This window comes from Nanorana parkeri, unplaced genomic scaffold, assembly GCF_000935625.1.
Source record: "Nanorana parkeri isolate BGI_ZX_2015 unplaced genomic scaffold, ASM93562v1 scaffold823, whole genome shotgun sequence".
Classification (NCBI taxonomy): domain Eukaryota; kingdom Metazoa; phylum Chordata; class Amphibia; order Anura; family Dicroglossidae; genus Nanorana; species Nanorana parkeri.
Genome location: NW_017307091.1, coordinates 608,873 through 623,035, shown reverse-complemented (window position 1 = coordinate 623,035; position 14,163 = coordinate 608,873). Strand labels below are relative to the sequence as shown.

The following is a 14,163-nucleotide window of genomic DNA, read 5'->3' as shown; positions in this document are numbered from 1 at the left end:
ATCTCCACCATCAGGAGCTCTGGTGAACACCAGCTGGTACCTAGACTCCGCCCCTCAGGTAAGCCCGTGTCACCATAACATAATCAAAATGACCACTGCTGATCACAGTTGAAAGTCAAATGGCTTTGTGTGCCATTGAGAAGGTGATTAGCTACACCTGATTGAGTTTACAAGTCATTGTTAGGAGGGGGTGATCCTTTTTCCAAGTCAGTGATTCTGTTTTTGAATTTTTGTATTTTTTTCCTGACAATTTGGTGTTATATCTTTCACTTGGATGTTATAAGTTGAATTGAGTAAATACAGCTGGATAAAACAAAAACTGTGTCTGTCTTTATTTCAGGCTGCAAAGAAACAACATGTGATTATTTTAAAGGGGGCAATTCTTTTCTATACCCACTGTATATCCCAAACTTACAAAAACGGGCATAAAAAACATGAGTACAAAGCATTTCTAGGCACAGAAGTATAAATGAGGCCAAACGTGACAGGACTTCAGGACACCGTTATCTATAGAGATGGAGCTAAGGGCTGCACTAGGGGTAGACGCGGGGTACGACACACTGGCTAGGGGGAGACATGGGCACCTGGAGGGGGCAGTCACTCAGTGGAGGAGATTCCAGGAAAGGGGCACTACACACTCTTGGTGGAGGATATCTCGGGAAGGAGGAAACACACACACAGACCTGGTGGAGGAAATCCCAGAAAGGGGACACCACACACCCTCTTTCTGGGATGGGGTATATCCCAGAAAGAGGGTGTCACACATGCTTAGTGGAGGATATTGTGGGAGGAGGGTACCACACATACACCAGGTGGAGGATATCACAGAAAGGGGAAACTACACACTTGGTGGAGGATGTCCCAGGAAGGGGGCACCACATGCTTGGTGGAGGATGTCCCAGGAATGGGGACACAATGCAGAAGAGTCCTACCGCACTCCTTACTGGTATGTCCCTTGTGGTGGGTGCTGTAGTGACTGCCGGTGGCGCCGCTTTAGAACCAAATAGTAAAGTATGTCACCAGCACACCACGGTTCAATCTTCAAGCAGTGATCAAGTTATTGAGACATACATCTTGTCACATTGCAATTTTTTGGGCCACTGATGAAGTCATGCCTGATGAAGGGACCCTGAGTGGCCCCGAAACATTGCAATGTGACAAGATGTGTATATCAATAAAATGATCACTGCCTGAAGATTGAACCGTGGTGTGCTGGTGACATATTTTTCTATTAAGAATGGGGACACAATAAACACACTTGGAGGATATCTCATAAACAAGGGCACCAGACACATTCCGTGGAGGATATCCCATAAACAAGGGCACACACTCCATGGAGGATATTCTAGGAATAGGGGCACCACACACACTTGGAGGAGGATATCCCAGAAACGGGGGCACTGCATACTCAGTGGAGGTTATCTCAGAAATGGGGGCACCACACACACTTGGAGAATATCCCAGAAACGAGGGCACTGCATACACTCAGTGGAGGTTATCTTAGGAATGGGGGCACCACACACAGTTGGTCTAGGATATCGTTAGAATGGGGCAACACCTGCTTAGTGGAGAATATCACAGGAAGGAGGCACCACACACACTAAGTGGAGGAAATCCTAGGAATGGGGGCACCACACACACCTGGTAGAGGATATAATGGGAATGGGTCACAACACACTCAGGGAGGATATCACAGGAAGGAGGCACCACACACACTAAGTGGAGGATATCCTAGGAATGGGGGCACCACACACACTTGGTAGAGGATATCATGGGATTGGGGCACTACACACTCAGGGAGGATATCACAGGAAGGAGGCACCACACACACTAAGTGGGGGATATCCTAAGAATGGGGGCACCTCACACACTTGGTAGAGGATATCATGGGAATGGGGCACCACACACTCAGGGAGGATATTGCAGTAAGGAGGACCCACACACACACTTAGCGGAGGAAATCCTAGGAATGGGGGCACCACACACACTTGGTAGAGGATATAATGGGAATGGGGCACTACACACTCAGGGAGAATATCACAGGAAGGAGGAACCACACACACTCAGTGGAGGAGATCCTGGGAAGGGTGCACCACACACACACACACACATTCCACCAGGCGACATTGGAGATATGACAAAACCAGCGGAACAAAGGAGCAGACAAGAAGCGAGGCGTGCCGAGTAGGAAAACCAGGACTTTTTCTGTTTAATACTAGATTCTCAGGAGCTGAGACTGCAGAGTACATCCATTGCTAGAATCGGGAATACAGAGATTTACAGAGATTAACATCAAAACAATCCACTAAGGTTATGTCTCTCCTCCTTTGTAAAAATGAAAGAAATTAGCAGCAAATTACAGAACCCGATCGGGCCGGGCACGCCACTCTGTAGTGCTTCTAAACTTTAGAAACCATTGTTTGAGAAACCTTCTGCTTCCATTATTATTATTATTATAAAACAACAAAAAATTACATTTCTACACCGGTAAGAAAAACAAAAATATCAGAAACACAGGCACACACACAGATTAATATATATATATTTATATCGCTGCTCGCTTGGAATCCTGTGATTGTCAGTTGGAGCCTTGTCGTCTTCTCGTATAATGACTTGATTATAATAAATTTATTTCCCTTTATTTCTTTTTTCGATGTGGAAGTGGGTGAGCCGAATAAAAGTATTACATACTCCACACCGGCTTTAGCGGTAAGAAAATATTCAAAACACTTCTCTTGCTTTTTTTTTTTTCTTTTTTTCTAAAATAAAATAATATTCTTAATTTTCTACTGAAAGGAATTTCATTTTCTGCGTTTTAGATAATCTCTTATTATTATTAATTTTTTTTTTTATAAGGACATTAAAACGGACAAAACAAAATCCTTAGGCTTTGCTTGAGTTTTGTAACCTCCGTGGCCAGGACGTCCTTGTTCCTGGGCGCTGGGAGGTTATGGGGGCCCTGCAGGCCCATCTAGAGGGGAGGGGATAGCGTAACGTTTGGACTCTCTCTCTCGCTCTTTGTATTAGGTGAATTGTTCAGGTAAAGTGCCTCTTTGTGGTTGTCCGTTATTGGGGAAATAAATATAGGCTGATCTGATGGGATGGTTGGCCTTCTGTTGAGCTGCCATAGAAGTCCCGTAGCCGGTTTTGTCTGAAATTTCTGCCATGGTGGCCTTCTTCTTCTATTACCTATTCTACCCCTAGAGGGAACAAGTTCCTCTAAGGAAATCTCAGATCGAGTCCAGCTTCCACCCTTCGCTTCTCCATGGTGTGTATATCTCAATATTGATTGGACACTGAGGTTCCAGTTTTCTGCACAGATATGCCTCCATCCAATCAGGAGGGATCCCCCTTCCTTTCTGTGCTCCAGGATGGCCACCTGGTGGCATCGCTGTAACAGAGGAGCCATTTTTTTCGGAGAGGAAAGTGCTGTTTCTGGGCAAAGTGCATAAGAGACTGGACAGGGGGGGCAGCACAGAACACGGAACATCATGTAAGGACAGCGGAAACGTCCAGCAATCAGACAGAAATCAGTGACCACACAGCACAGAAAGCCGCCATGAAAGGGCCTGCAGGGCTCCGCCGAGAACGCTTGCAATACGCACACAGTGCACAAAGGGCTCTGGAAACGTCTCTGCTCCATCTGGGTGATGGGGAGATGGGTAAGTGCCACGGCAGATGAGGAAGCCCCCCTTCCCGCTGGTGGGAAGGGGAATGCTGGGAGGGTCCATAGTGATGTCAGTGCCCTGTGGTTTCCTCTACATTCCAGATATGACAAGCCTACAGTCACTTTCTGAAGATGCATTCAGGCAGATTAAGTGTGCGTCTCCTCAGCTTCCTGCAGGGACCCTCTTCCAGCAGATACGTCACATCGATGGCTGCAGAGAGAGAGCCGGTGTGTTAGAAATAACCAAAGTGGTTAAGTGGGGCACAATTGCCCCCCCTTACCCATCCCAAGCCTACAGGCGCCACCCATCTGATCAGAAATAACCAAAAAGATCAATCAAACCCAAAAATATCTTGAGGAACACTGAAACCTGGCCACACCTTCTGAGAATTGGACCAGTCAGTTTCATCAACAAGCGTGTTATTTGGTGACGTCCTTGTCAGGGAATTCCTATCCATAACAGCTAGGGATGCACCGATACCGTTTTTTCGGCATAGAGTATGAGCACCGATAATTTGCTTTCAGTACTCGCTGATAGCGATGCTTCCGCTGGCATGAAGCCGGCTTCCTGGGCAATCAGGAATCTGGGCGGCGGGTAATGACATGCTGCCCGGCTTCCTGATTGCTCAGGAAGCTGGCTCCATGTTATTTGGCTGGCTTGATTGTCATTAGCCGGGAAACCGGCTTCCCAGCCAATCAGCATCGAGCTGGCTTCCCGGCCAATCAGGAAGCCAGGCGGCGACTAATGACCCACCGCCTGGCTTCCTGATTGGCCAAGAAGTTGGCTCCACGCTGTTTGGCTTGAAAGCCGGCTTCCCAGCCAATCAGCAAGGAGTTGACTGTTCGGCCGGCTCCATACTGATTTGCCGGAAAGCTGGCTTCCCGGACAATCAGGAAGCGGGTCATTACTTGCCGCCCAGCTTCCTGATTGCACGGGAAGCTGGCTCCATGTTCCCCTACGGCACTGCCGGTTCAGAAGAAATTTTCCTCTGACCGGAAGTTCCGGTATTGGGGAAGGTATCGGAGCATTCGGGCGAGTACGGGTACTTGCCCAAATACTCGGTATCGGTGCATCCCTAATAACAACCCACATTCCCACTCCTTCAACTCTGTACTCAAATTCCTCTCATGCAGTTAATCAAAATAATATAATTTTCCTACTAACCATATAATCTATTTTTTGGAGTCCATTAAGGGAAACAGAAATTCAGTCAGGTTATACTGACGCCTACAGGAGGTTGTAAGCCAGCCCCCCGTAAAACCCTTCCTCTCCCCAGCATGCCCTAGATTTGTGGAAAAGCAGTACCAGGGCATGTTTCATATTTTTTTTTTAGCATGGCCCCAGGGCGCTTCCGTAAGTAAACACCTCCAGATGCCTAGGGTAGTTTGGGCTGAGGTAACCAGTGGCAGTGGGATGGTGCTTTCTCCAGGTTGAATGGCAGGAAAGAGAGCACAGCGCATGTATACATATTGCCCCCGACAAGTGGATGATGCCAGCGCTCAATCCCTCAGCCTTGAATAATCCTTACTGCAGGAATTTTTCAAAGGCGCCCAACAATGAGGTAGCTCCTGGTTCTTTAGGCCCAAACAGCGGTACTTACTAAGTTAGTCTTCAGAGATAGGTCCCATTCCAGGCTAGCTTACAGTAAAACTATTTTCAGTAGAGCTGAAGAAAAGGCAAAACACTGAAACATGCTGGGTGAATGAGTGGTTATAGGGGGGCTGGCTTACAAGTTTTCTGCTTGCCATTGTCCCAACCTCCTGAAGGCAGCAATATAACCCGAGAGTTTCTGAATTCCTGTGTCCCTCAATGGACGAGAAATAAAGGAGATACACAATTTATTACATACCAGACACCTATTTGTTATTGTTCCCTACAGCACTGACCCCATCTAATAGCTTGAGATATTCTACAGCTTTGTAAGTCACCAGCACTACGGATTTGTTGCTTGTGCACGAGAGATAACATCGTGATTACTGAGAAGTTTCTGCTGCTAAACACTGTAGAATAATCATAGAAGTAACTACTCCCCTAGGGCTGTGAATGACAACATAAAAACCTGAATCTTGCCTGGCAGGGTACCTGCATTGTGTATTAATAGGAAGGGCCGGGGATGGGATTGGATAAGAGGGTCCCCTAAAAACTCGTTATACCCCAGTGACATGTTGCTATAAAGTGTGACAGATGTCAGTGCTGCTTTGTAATATGTGTGTGATGTGTTTGTGACAGCACGCAGAGATGTCAGGCATTAGGTGAGTTATCCTCTGACTGGTTGCTGGGCTAGCGCTCACCATTCTTGCTGGGTAGTTTGTCCAGCAGGCTGAGGAGGATCTGGTTCAGTTTGTCCCTTTTCACTTGCTGTCTCTCCGGGGAGCAGAGACGTTGCGGGGGGCTGTTATTCTCTACCGTGGTGCTCTCTCCACCCTCTGTGGAGCCCATCTCTGACTCCTCCTGTACCGCTGGCTCATGGTTCACCATTAAATCCTCCATGAGGGGCATTGGGTCCTCCTGAGGGAGGTCTGCGCTGGGGGGTTTGGGGCGTTCGGACTTCCATGATGACCTAGTGATAAATGGGCACACAATGTGCGCTCTAGTAACGGGTATATTAGCAGGATGATAATTTTAATAAAAGATCAGTGAAGAGAGCACACTCACCTGCCTCCGTTCCGTTTGTAATTATCTGGCACATAGTGAGGCTGCAAAAATAAGATGGAGGATTGTTTACAATGGAGGAGTGATGTCATGTGATCCCACCCCATTCCCAGGTTCCCCGTCTGCTGTCTGGAGATATATACTGATGCATTGGTCTGTCCAACACCAGCCAAAACCTGTCTCTGTGGCACCTGTACAAGAAGTGGGTGTACACTGTATGAAGTTCTAACCTTCCTCTGTGTCCCTGTTGGAGATGTCCCATTATTTCTGTCCTGAAAGTGAGGGTAACTCTCCCCAATGGGATTCAAAGACAGATATTAAGCCCCTTCCCTGCTCCATCAAAAAACAAAATAAATATTTTGTCTGGGGTTAGATCCCCCCTGTGTGTCCCGGGAAAGGAGCCACTTACAGAGAAATCTCTTTTTGGCGTCAGCTTCTTGGAGAAGTGGTCAAAGGCGTAGCTCTTAGTGCAGACCGGGTAGCGATTCCGGTGGATTTTGTAGAATAAGTGCGCCGATTTATCCAGCCTGTAGTCGCAGATAAAAACGTCTTGTTCCTTCGCTCCCTTTGGCCGGCCTGCGGAGAAGACATTGAGGGCATTACAGAGACCGTACTATGTATTACGCACCCTGTAGGACTTCGCAGTAGCGCGGCACTCACCTTTGCAGTATGTATACAGGTCCAACACGCAGCAGGTCCCCACCACTGCCTCCAGTGGGATGATTTCATACAGCGGCATGCGGAAAAGCTCGTTGTGGTAAAACCTGCGTGATGGCGCGTGGTGTGTCTCGTGGGGTCGGAAGTAATGGTGGCCGAAGGCGAATCGCTCACCCCTGTGAAAGAAGATGATTTGTGATGCAGATATGAATAAATAATGGGATTTTTGTACTTACCGTAAAATCCATTTCCTGAATTACATTGTGGGACACAAGAATTCAGAGATCGTTGGGTTATACTGCCGCCTACAGAAGGATTTGGTCCCTGGCAAACAAAAAACAGAGAACGAACCGAGTATAGCACCTCCTACTACCAGCATGCCACAGTTTTGTGGAAAAGCTCCACCTTGTTCTTGTGTAAGACCAGAGAAAGCTCTTTACAGCATCAGGCACTCTGATCAGCTCAGAGTACCACATCTGCGCGGGCCAGTCCTGAGCTATGAGGATCACCAGAATGTCTTTCAAATTAATCCTGCAAAGTAGACAAGGAAAGAGTTTTACCAGAGGAAAGGCGCAGATTAGTGTGTACTGATCCCACAGAGCCATCAGAGAACCAGGTTCTTGAACAAATGTGTGAGAAGGGACCATTGCACTGGGTCCAGGCACTGCCATGGTATTGCCTGATTGACTCTGAAATGGAATGACCCTCCATTCAGGATACAATTGAATATTTATAGGAGACCCAAGAGCTGGATTTATATGTATATATAGATGTTCAGCCCCCTATCCCTCGTTTTGTATACATAGTCCATTCAGAATACCCAGCACTGAAGGGACAATCAAATCACCCAAGGCTGCAGAATGTTAATTGGGAGATGAGATTCCTCCACGTTACAAGGCCCCTGCACCTACAAGGTGGCCAGGTCTTCTCCTCAGCTCAACAAGCTTACCATCTGTCATGAGGTTCTTTCAAGTGGTCAGAAGGAAGGACTTTCTAGAGCAGGATTACTAAGCCACCAAACCAAGGAGCAGCCACCAAACCTGGTCTTCGGTGCCAGATGAAATGGTCTGTCCAAGGGGTGGAGTGACTTGTCCCATGATGACAGGATGTTGTAGTGTAGGGGTCTGGAATGGAATTAGGCAAATGGGACTGCCTCGAAGGAGGTTACTAGCCTCTCTAGAACTCTCATGCAGAAGCATAATGTCAGGCAACTCCTGTACTAAAGAGTCCGAGCCTGGGAGCGAAACGTTTCACCTGGGGAAGAAAATGTTTGGCTTTCTGACAGGAGGATGCAAGAAGCCAGTTGCTGAAGATGTGCTTAGACAGACTGCACCCAATGTTTTCAGTATTCTTGTTAAATGGAGACCTCCACCTTGACCTGTGTGGGAGATGAGCACCACTTCTACCTACCTATATGATTCGAGGCCCCATTTCCATATACAATTGTGAGCGCATCATTTATTGACATTTTTTTTTCTTTTTCCTATCCAGGTAACTTGCAAGGTCTTTGCGCCCCAGCTAAGGTATCCCTACGTGCTCTTTTGAACTGTGGGACCCGTCACTTTGGACTTTCCATCCAGTTGCCCACTGCCAGACTAAGATGACCATCTGTTGGTGAGCATATGAACTTGTGTACTTGGTTCCTTCCACAATGGGGATGCCCTTGAAGCTCAGCAAGGCTAGCACAGGAGCCAGCACCTTAGTGAAAACCCAAGGTGCAGAAAAAAGCCCCAATAGCAGGGCCACAAAGTGGAAGTGCAAGGGGCCCCCAGCAAAGGGAAGGAAACGCTAATGCTCTGGAAAAATTGGGACATGCCGGTAGGTGTCTTTGATGTCCACAGAGGCCAGAAAGTCTCCCTGATGGAAGGAGGCTATGACAGAACTAGTGGATTGCAGAGTTTCTGGGCCCAAATAAAGACATTTAAGACCTTGAGATCCAGGACAGAACAAATGTCGTAACAAACAAATCAAAGCTACTCAACCTCCTATCCCAATAATCAGGCTGGAATCGCGGATCCTTTTCGTGTGCTGGTTTTTCTACATTGAATAGGACAAATGTCCCCACTGGGTTTCAGAACCATAAACAGGTTGGAGTAGAACACTAGAAACCCTTCTGCCACAGAAACAGGGGCGATGACACCCTACTCCAGCAGACCTGGCAAGGCTGCATGAAGAGCTGCTAACCTGTGCGGTAACACAGGGAGGTTGGAAAAAATGTACTGCAGAGGGGGTGAACTTCTAGCTTGTAGCCCCTGGAAACCACGGACGCAGCAATTCAAGACTCCAAGGATAGCATAGGCCCTAGCAGAGGGCAATAGTCAGACCATTGGTGTCAGGCAACTGCAGCGGGTACACTACAGACAGCACCCTAAACCATTAGTGGAGCCGCCTGGCAAAGCAGAGCCATCCACTATGTGTCTAAGCTTAAACATGTTGCATCTCAACGCTAAACACAATCTTAGCTAAGGGTTCAAGGCAAACTGGGATCAGATGACTGAAAGTAACCAAGTCACTGTATGTGGGTAAGAGAGGCGAACCGAAGAGCATTCCATGTGTCATCTGCAATCAAGAGCAGCGGGAAGGTGCTTCCTCAATGTTGAAATGCAGGAAAGATCGTACAGAACACATATGCGTGACAGTCCAACCAGTGGGTGACATTAGCACTTAAAGGAGAACTATGGGGTTAAGGCTTTTCCCCAAAGTTCTCCTTAGGGTAACGGGAGGACACAAACTAGCGTCCCCCTGGAAAGTGCCGCGGTATACTGAGACGCCGCATCTGAAGCGGATCCCGACAATTATGTCTGGATCCGCCCAGCTGCGTGAGTGACAGCTGTACCCTCCCCCCTGGAAAGTGCCACAGTGCAAAGTGCTTAAAGGTCACATTTCGAGGTAGCCCCGCAATTGCCAAGTCAAGCGGGTCCGGGTACGGGACTCCAAAGTCAAGCTGAGGAAAGGCCGATTCAAACAGTTGCATATAGAGGCCATTTCAGCAGCGATTTACCAGGAATCTTGATTGGAGAATAAACATTGGTTAGGCTTCCCTGGCAGTGCAGAGAAAAGGCTTTCATCGTCCTAGGACACTGGCAAAAAACTGTGGCATGCTGGGAGTAGGAGGTGCAATACCGGGCTGGCCTACTATTATTTGTTTGCCAACATACAAATCCTCCTGTAGGCAGCAGCATAACCTGACAGTCTCTAAATCCCTGTGTCCCTCAATGAACAAGAAAGAAAATGTAATATGTAAGACCCCGGCCATACCCCACAGACAGATCACTTCAACAGCAGACTTACAGAGGGAGGAATAATGAAATATAGAAGATTCTGGCTACATCCCATCGACAGATAACATTGGAGGCGAACTTACTTCTCGTTTTTCCACAGCTTTTCTATGCGGAAGATATCAAGTTTGTCGCGATTAATGTGAGACAAGAGCCGATAAGATTGCCGCACCGGCTGTCCGTCTGGTGTCCGCCGGCTGTCTCTCATGAGATACACACAGTCCCCTGGAGAGACAAACATAATGGAGTAGATCTGTAACAGCCACGCGACTCCACTGTGTACACAACATGAATGGAAATCAATAGAATCTGAAGAATTAACACCCCTTCCTCCTCCCTGCACCGCTCGGTCCCAGCTCCACGGTTTGAACTTTGGATAAGCAGAGGCCACTTTCAGTGAAAACAATTAGATCCAGAGATATGGGCAGCTGTAGGTACATCTCAACTTTTCCTGTACAAGTCAAGCTTTCTGAGCCTCCCTATGGCTTCATGAGGTCATCAATAACACTGATGGTGCCAGCTAGTGGGAACTGGCACCGAACCATAAGCGGAAAGCAAATGAGGAGTCGGCAGTCCGCAGAGAGATGTGTTCCAGAAAGGTTCATGGCATTGCCTCTCTACACCTGGCTCAGATATGGCAGGGTGGAGATGGAGCCATCTTCTTTTCTATCATTTACAGCAGGCTGGAATGCAAGATTGTATTGCCCCACTGTGCACATTTTCCCCCAGGGCACAAACCCGGTGCTGGCCTCACTGCAGGTAACCAAAAGCAGTTAGCAGGGAAGATGGACCTATCATGATTGACCAGTGGTACCCGGACTTCACCGTGGTGGACCAATAGCAGTTGGAAGGAAAGATGGACCTATCATGATTGGCCAGATGTACCCTGACCTCACCGTGGTGGACCAATAGCAGTTGGAGGGGAAGATGGACCTATCATGATTGGCCAGAGGTACCCTGACCTCACCGTGGTGGACCAATAGCAGTTGGAAGGGAGGATGAAGCTATGCTAATTAGCTAGAGGCATCTTGACCTCACCAGAGCGGACCAATAGCAGTTTTTAGGGAAGATGGAGCTATGTTGATTGGCCAGAGGCACTCTGACTTTTCTGTGGTGGACCAATAGCAGTTGGAGGGGAAGATAGAGCCATACTGACTGCCCAGAGGAATCAAAGAGCGGTGGTCTGATCCATGCTGTGACACCAAGCTATTGTGTATGAGCTCTGGTACACTGACTGGGGCTTGATGAGTAATCCCTACCCTATGACCACAGCTACTGAGTATGAAAAGATGATTAAAGAACTATGAGGTTAGTGATTTTCACTTATCCTTTATAGTTAGAGCTGACATGTGACATTGAAACTGTCATTTTTGATTGGGAAGTGAGCGAACACATACCGTCCTCGCTCACTTCCCGATCTTCTCCCAGCAGAGAGCAGTAGCTATCAGTCACCGCTCCCCGCAGGGATTCCCCCCTCCCCTCGGCGCTGACTGAAGGAACGGACGGGAGAGGGGGCGGGCACAGCTGGCTCTGCCTCTAGATAGTAGGGGCCAGGTGTCAATCAGACAGCTGGGTGGATCTCCACAGTATTGTCGGGATCTGTCCCGGCTGCGGCACTCTCAGTATATAGCGAGCTATAGCCCGTTATATACTGAGCTTTGGGTCACGGGAGTACGTTAGTATATCTCCTCCCTTGACCCTAAAGAGAACTATGGGAAAAAATGTTACCCCACAGTTCTGTTTTAAGGTCTTTTACATGAGCGGCAGGTTCAAACGCTTCTCTACAAAGCAATCTACGATGGATTGCGTTTCAGAGGGCAGCTAAGCGGTGGTTTGCAGGCATTCAGAGGGTTGCCACCTCCTGAATGCCTGTTTTTGTGTTTTCCTCATCCCTAGGGGCATTTGCCCCCATTGACTTCAAAGGGCGAGTTTGACAGGCATTGCCCCCTGTGAACTTCATAAGTCAAGCTAAAATTGCTACACCACAAAGTGTGGACCACGTTGTCATTGTGCAAAAGGGTGGTTCCCTCGACCACCCTTCTGCACAAAAACAATGTGGTCAACACTTGCTGCCTGATTTTTTACCACCTCCCGGCCAGACAGGTGAACTTAGCCTAACTCTTCTGGTTACAGCACAAGGCACTCGCGGGACCCTATGGCGATTATCTGCACAGGAGTCAGACTCTCCAGAGGTGCCGTACCTTGTCGGAGAAGCAGATCGTCACGCAGAAGGCAGATGAAATAGATGAAACCCGGCTGAGCGTAATGAGGACATGGGATCATGGGAACTTCCTGCAATAGGACATAAACATGGCTGGGATCACACAATGAACAACAAAGGATCTCTGCAAATCATAAAATCTGCATTCCCTTACCTGATCGACCGGCCGCGGGTCACACTGCTCACACAGATAATGTTCCACGTCTGACGTCACTCCCATACAGTCACAGTGCTGCCAGACCTGCGAGGGACACAAAACACTAATGTCACCAATAGGGGAGGGACAAAGTGACATGGGAGATCGGGAATACCGGATGAGACTCACAACAATGAGAATTTTTCATTTGTTTTGTCAAACAGAGAGGAGCAAAGACATTGAGACTTCTTCTGATGCAGCAAGAGTGAGGCTTCAAGGCAAGAGTGACAAACCTAGGAGGACCCTATGGAAAGTCATGAGGCTGAGCTCTCTAATAGTCACCTATACCTTAAATATGGGTCCCACCACTCGTCTGAGTATACGGTTATCTATTGGGGAAATGGTTAAACCGCACTCACCATACACTTTTCTTGGAGACGCGATGAGCACACACTCCCCATACACTTTTCTTGGAGACGCGATGAGCACACACTCACCATACACTTTTCTTGGAGACGCGATGAGCACACACTCACCATACACTTTTCTTGGAGACGCGATGAGCACACACTCACCATACACTTTTCTTGGATATGCGATGAGCACACACTCACCATACACTTTTCTATTGGTGCCGTGGGAAAGGCTCAGTCACTATATACTTTTCTATCGGAGACATGGTAAACGTGCACTCACCATACACTTTTCGCACTGAATCATCAGCCCCTCGTCCTTATAGAGGCCGCAGATACAGCGGATGATGTCATCCTCCTTCTCGTTTCCACCATCTTTATCACATGACAAGGTCTCGCTGCTGTCCGCCTCGCTTGCTGTCTCCCCCATGATTTCATCAATTTGTGCAGAGGACTCATGGCGTGCGCTGTAATATGCTTTCCTCATCCGGCACACGTCACGGCCAATGGCCGACTTCCTCCCGTGATATTTCTAGAAGGGAAGCAAAATTATGTTTTTAGGCTCAGTAATTTTTATGGAGAGGGAGGGAATCGCGGGCCGAGCTTACCTCTGCATTGCGGAAAACCTTCAGCATGTCCGTGTCAAAAGCTTCAACCGTTTTATAATGTCCGCTAAGAATCTGCTTCTCAATAGTCAGCAAATCCAGTGGATCCCCCACCTTCTCGTAGTAGTATGGGTTCCTGTGTGGGACAAATATGTCACAAGAGAGGCCAACACTCCTATTTTCAGTGACCCCCAACACCCCCACTTAGTAATGGGATTTATATCAGAGGCTGTCAGACAACTGCTGGCAATGGATAAGAGGAAGCAGTGACGGAGACTGATGAAGCCTTACTTTTTCTTGGGTGGAAGACTAAGCAGGGGGGCCGCCAGGTTTCTGTTCAAGGAATCTGAAAAGGGAAGAATATCAGTGTTACACGCATTCTTAAAGTACAAATGGTTATACATCTAATAGAAGTACTTAAATCAGCCTTGATTTTAGCATTCTTTAATTCAATGCAGGGCAGATCAACAGAGGGAGTGGTAGTGCTCTCGGCCAATTAGGCTCTACTGCTATGCACTTAGTCTAACACTGTG

At 47.9% G+C, this 14,163-nt stretch overlaps 1 protein-coding gene across 1 annotated transcript in view; it reads right to left on the bottom strand.

The window, feature by feature from the left end:
* Positions 1 to 2,178: 2,178 nt before the first annotated feature.
* Positions 2,179 to 14,163, bottom strand: part of ASH1L (ASH1 like histone lysine methyltransferase) — a 59,597-nt gene continuing 47,612 nt past the window's right edge. Inside the window, exons 18-28 of the mRNA XM_018565238.1 lie at positions 13,922 to 13,976; positions 13,634 to 13,766; positions 13,309 to 13,557; positions 12,631 to 12,717; positions 12,457 to 12,547; positions 10,342 to 10,480; positions 6,981 to 7,153; positions 6,730 to 6,896; positions 6,324 to 6,364; positions 5,960 to 6,228; positions 2,179 to 3,878 (exon numbers count right to left, since the gene is read on the bottom strand). Coding sequence (XP_018420740.1) covers positions 3,787 to 3,878; positions 5,960 to 6,228; positions 6,324 to 6,364; positions 6,730 to 6,896; positions 6,981 to 7,153; positions 10,342 to 10,480; positions 12,457 to 12,547; positions 12,631 to 12,717; positions 13,309 to 13,557; positions 13,634 to 13,766; positions 13,922 to 13,976 — 1,496 coding nt within the window. The 3' untranslated portion in view covers positions 2,179 to 3,786. The remainder of the gene's footprint in view (positions 3,879 to 5,959; positions 6,229 to 6,323; positions 6,365 to 6,729; positions 6,897 to 6,980; positions 7,154 to 10,341; positions 10,481 to 12,456; positions 12,548 to 12,630; positions 12,718 to 13,308; positions 13,558 to 13,633; positions 13,767 to 13,921; positions 13,977 to 14,163) is intronic.